Source organism: Olea europaea, chromosome 22, assembly GCF_002742605.1.
Source record: "Olea europaea var. sylvestris chromosome 22, O_europaea_v1, whole genome shotgun sequence".
NCBI classification, from domain to species: Eukaryota; Viridiplantae; Streptophyta; class Magnoliopsida; order Lamiales; family Oleaceae; genus Olea; species Olea europaea.
The window spans coordinates 916,288-922,251 of NC_036258.1; the positions used below are offsets into that span (position 1 = coordinate 916,288).

The 5,964-nt window shown below is 28.4% G+C and overlaps 1 protein-coding gene across 1 annotated transcript in view; it reads right to left on the bottom strand.

The window, feature by feature from the left end:
* Positions 1 to 196, bottom strand: part of LOC111371847 (cyclin-C1-1-like) — a gene marked incomplete at its 3' end in the record, with an annotated part of 18,081 nt that extends 17,885 nt beyond the window's left edge. The window contains exon 1 of the mRNA XM_022994017.1: positions 78 to 196. Coding sequence (XP_022849785.1) covers positions 78 to 196 — 119 coding nt within the window. The remainder of the gene's footprint in view (positions 1 to 77) is intronic.
* Between the last annotated feature and the right edge of the window lie 5,768 nt (positions 197 to 5,964).

A 5,964-nucleotide genomic window follows, 5' to 3' on the forward strand; every position in this document is an offset into this window, starting at 1 on the left:
TTTTACAAGATGGATTACCATTTGAACACCGCCATGAAACAGATTGCTGACAAAGTTGCGTTGAGCTATAACTTTGCCAGCTTCGCATTAGTCCTATATTTGTTGGATGAGGAGCACGCAGACCTGTTACACCGATCCTACTTATGACGGTAATTCTGGCACAGTTGGGAGATGCATTCAAGAAATACGGCGACATGTTTGACAAGTTGAAGTTGGGGATTGTGTTTATACTGGAGTGCATACCGAGGTATCATCACAAGAAAACGTTGATCGACGTCTTTCATTTGGAGCTTGTCGATGACATTGACACATTCAACAACTATCCATAGGACAAAGCTGACAGTTATCAACTCTCCTCGACGATCCTGAAATACATATTATTTATTTTGTGATTTATGTTGTATGTCATTTTGAAATTTCGATGCATGGTCATTAACTCGGTGAAATGTTAATAGGTCAGCTTGAATTGCTCACTGAGCTGATACCGTTGATTGAGGAGGAGGGTCAGAGTCATATCTGAAGAGATACAGTACGTAGGTGATAGGGATCCCAGACAGTGATAAAGAGTAGCGGAGATGGTGACAGGGAAGGTGATGGTGGAGGGGTGGGGATGTACACAGTTGTTTCATTAGAATCATTATGGACGTCAGTGGAGATGGAAGAGGTGTCGGTGGTGGGGATGAAATAATTGTAATAATTGTATTTTATTTATTTATATATGAAATAATTGTATATATTGTGAAATTTATTTAAATAAGGTAATTAAATATTAAATACATGCTACACACAACTAATTAAGATAATTTATAAATGAAATATCTGAATAAGAAATTAAATTAAATATTACTTTTTTATTTAATTAAATGATTAAATAAATAATTAAATAACGTAATTAAATATTAAATAAATAATATACATAACTATATCGAAGAGGACCCCTAACTTGACAGATAATGTCGCGAGTTTGGATGGCACTTTGTACGAAACATATTATTGAAGTGCCAGAGCAAATTGTTAGCACGAGGACTAGATTGCTGTCACAACACATTGTTTCTCCGTACACGATCGAGGCAAAGAAGAGAACATCTGTTGACGGTACGTTGCCCAACCCCTTTTGTGAAATCGACTAGGGTGATTGTGAAATCTTCGCATTTAAGTTAGGGCTGTAAATGGATCGGATATATGAATCGGATTTGCTCAAATTCGATCCGATCCAATAATTCGACGGATATTTGAATGTTAAATCCATATCCGATTAACTATGTTATCGGGTATCCGATCCGAAATTGAAAAAATTAGAAAAATAAAGATTTTATTTATTTATCAGATAGGAACGACCTATATCCATATTTGATTCATTTAGTTAACGGATTATCGAGTTTGAATCTCGATTGGGTTATTAGATTAAGGCTCTAAATCCATCTCCCATTAATTTCATTGGATTTAGATCGAATTCGGATCAAAATCCAATCTATCGATTCATTTAGTTAATGAATTATCGAATTCGAATCTCGGTTGGGTTATCGAATTGAGACCCTAAATTCATCTCCCATTAATTTCATTGAATTCGGATCAAAATTCAATCCATTGACAACCCTAATTGAAGTACATTAAATTTTTAGCATCGAACGTGGTGTAGAGCTAATAAACTAAACACACATTAAAATGCAAGCGTTCTTTTATGTACATTGTGATCCGTAATTTTAATAATTTCAAAAGTAAGCATTTTTTTTAAAACGTTTGTAATACTTTAGTTTTTATGTAATTATATAACAAATAACTAATTACTCTTAATTACATATATAACACACTATAAATAAAGAAAATTGAGGAAATCAATAACACACTATAAATAGAGAGTACATAGGATTTAAATAGATATTACACATTCGTTGAGTAGAGAGTAATATACCATAATTGGGAACTTCTCTGTTTTTCAAATCTTCAATAATGTTATGTCACTTGTACATTATGATATAATGTTTTTATTTAAATAAGTAACTAAAATAAAGTAATTAAATATTAATTACTAATAATAGACATAACCAATTAAGATGATTAATTACTGAAATATCTAAATAAGAAAGTAAATTAAATATTATTTTTTATTTAATTGAGTGATTAAATAAATAACTAAACAAAGTAATTAGATATTAAATAAAGAATATACATAATTAATTAATGAAATATTTAAATAAGAATTAAAATAAATATTAATTCTTTTATTTAAATAAGTGACTAAATAAATAATTAAATAAAGTAATTAAATTTTAAATGCATAATGTACATAACCAATTAAGATAATTAATTAATGAATATCTAAATAAGAAATTAAATTAAATATTAATTTTTTATTTAATTAAGTGATTAAATAAATAATTAAAAAATAAATAAATAATATATATAGCTAATTAAGACAATTAATTAAAAAATATTTAAATAAGAAATTAAAATAAATATTAATTTTTATTTAAATAAGTGATTTAATAAATAATTAAATAAAGTAATTAAATATTAAATGAGCAATATACATAACCAATTAAGGTAATTAATAAAGAAATATTTAAACGAGAAACCAAATTAAATATTAATTTTTTTATTTGAGTAATTGTTTAAAATAAATAATTAAATAAGGACCAATTAAGATAATTAATTAATGAAATATTTAAAAGAGAAATCAAATTAAATATTTAAACGAGAAACTAAATTAAATATTAATTTTTTAATTTGAGTAAGTGTTTAAAATAAATAATTAAATAAGGACCAATTAAGATAATTAATTAATGAAATATTTAAAAGAGAAACCAAATTAAATATATTTTTTTTATTTGAGTAAGTGTTTAAAATATATAATTAAATATACATATATCAATTAAGATAATTAGTTAATGAAATATTTAATTAAGAAATCAAATTAGACATTAATTTTTATTTAAACAAGTGATTAAATAAATAATTAAATAGATTAATTAAATATTAAATAAATAATATACATAATCGATTAAGATAATTAATTAATGAAATATTTAAACAAGAATTAAATTAAATATTAATTTTTTATTTGAGTAAGTGTTTTAAATAAATAATTAAATATAAAGTGAAAAGTGTTTGGTTTTTTAATTTGTAATTTAAGGGTATTTTTGTCTTTTTAAACAAAATTCTATCTTTGTAATTGTATAAATTATTTAAGGATATTTTTGTCTTTTACTCAACAAATGGCCATTTTGAAGATTGGCAAAATTGTTTGATCAAAGTGAAAAAATGGCATTTTGACTTGGCTAATTTAAAAAGTACTCGAGAATTCTAAGAAGCGCTTTATGCCTGGAAATTGAGAATAATAACATCAAAGGTCCAATAATTAATGTGTCCCTTAAAAAAATAAAGAATAAAATTGATTAATGACATCAACCATTGTACGTCAATGTTTACACCCTGATTTACATCTTGGCAAAATTTAGAACATTGATTTTAAAATTATTCTACTTGTACATCAAAAGTTATATAATGTACAAGTAACATTATTAATTACTTAGTGAAAATCAAATGATATCCATCAACCAATTAAATAAGGATTCAATTATATGTACACTTACTGTGTATAGAATCTTTGACATCCAATTCACACGGAGGGGGTCCACTCCATATAAGTGAGGTGTAAATGATTGTATACATCGAAAGAATACAGATAGCATAATCCATTGCATAATGTCATTTATGTATTGTGTAACACTTGATGTGCATGTAACAAAATTCATTTTTTTAATAATATCTTTATAAATCAATGGTCAAATTTTTGACATATGGAAAGGTGTATACAACAAGTGTATGACTATACAAGTAGCCTAATTCTTAATCACACATCGTGACTTGAGTTATACAAATAAATATTGATCTGTAACTTTGTTTGAGACCAACTTCGAGCTTGACGCCTTGTTTCATTTTTATACTAAAAAAACTAAGTGCATCACAATATAATTTAAATTAATCGAATACAATTTTTATTCATATATTCTATAAAATCTCAACTTATTATTTACTTCGTGTTCATACATTCTATGAGATTATTACTTAATTGTAATTTAAACATCCAAACAGACACTAAATAAAGGAATATTACGATAGAAGCATCGGACCTATGAAACACAAATTTCCAACCTAATATATATATATATATATAAAATGTAATGTTAGTACTTCCAAACATAAGCTTCTATGCACAATTTCATCCCAAATTATTTGGGAATCATGCATAGGCCTCTGTGATAGGTATCCCATGGCCTTGGTGGAGGGGAATGACCCTTTGGTATCTTCAAAAGGGTTATTCTTGGGTGACAATCACAGGACTTTCCCATGTCAAAACCGGGTCCAAATAATAAGGATTGTACCTACATAACATATCTGGGTTCTTATTTCACTTACAAGGAATTCATTTTATGTTTTATTTTTTTGCACGGCATTTAAGCACCTCTCAAGCAAAACATCCTAGGCAAGGTTTGAGACAAGCGTGAAGAAAATACACTAATATGGATAAGAGCAACGTCACCATATGAGATGCATCGAACAATAAGATCAATAAAATGGTTTTATATCCAAACATTTAATTGACATTATTTTTTTAGAAGGAACCATGCTACTCATCCAAGGCCACATCCTGTCCGTCTAGGGCCCATGTAGCCCTGGGTCCTGGACGAGCAAAATAGTCCTTTTAGAATATTGGTTGAGAGTATGAAATGGACTCGTTTATTTTTTAATAACGTTATCCATCATTAGTCCAAATGATAGTGTAGCCTGGATTTATTCTCCATTACATTGAGTTGCATCACAATTTCACCGAACGATGAATTAAATAATTTATTGCTACATGGACAAATAATGATCTCTGGTCTCTTTATGTTTTTTTATTGAAATTAAGTGTGTATTTATGTTGCTCTTGTAGAAATCACTAGTCATTTTATGAGTAAGATTGGGTGGAGCTAGAATTTTTCGATTTGGAAGGGCATATGACTGCGATAAGTGTCAAGGTTGCAATAATCGTAATTTGAATTGAATCGGTTAATATGTCTTGCGGATCGGATCGAGAAATGTAAGATTCTTTTAAATATTTAACATATTAGAACGTAAACGACAAATATCCTTAATAAAGTATTAACAACTACAACTTACTAACATCAAACTATAAAATCAAGGCTGTAAATACTTTATAAACATCCACAACTGATTCATAGATGGGGGAAAAAAATACTCACATGAAATTTTCATTTTGAATGAAAACCCGAATTCAAATTATACTTCCATTTTAATTTATCAAAGATCGATGTTTTAATTGCAAATTAATATTTATATGACAAGCCTATGAACACCTGCCATAATACCTACAGTAATGAGCCCCCAGGACACATCTCCAAGTGGTAAAAGGGGAGGGTGGAGAAATCCAGCTTTGCTTGAGGCTGCTGTGTCAAAGGTTCGAATCCTGAAATATGGATTTGGCTCTTGGGTAAGTGCAAGTGTACAAGCAACATTCCACTCTGTACCCTTGGAGGTATAACCTGCGATTTACCTCCCTCACGATATTTTAGGGCAGGGGCGGTGGGGGACTTTTAAGGTTGGGGTTCAACCTTTTTACAATAATGACAACCATAAATTATATGAACAATCACCACATCATGAATCCAAGTCTACTTATACAACCCATTTTCAACAATCAATTAGACATTCAACCCAAAAGAGGAAGAAAGAAACATGAAACATATAGATTAAAAATCAAAAAATGCTAATGAACTCTCTTAAAAGGATGATAAAAAAGGATCAAATTGTTTTGTCACTTTTAGTTCATGGGATCATAAGATCTAAATCGAAAGTTTAACAATCATGGTTAGTGCTACAGTAGTCGACTATGTGTGACATAGTTGTACTTGATAGAGAGATTGGCATACAAAAAACAATAGAATTATATGATTTGTTCAT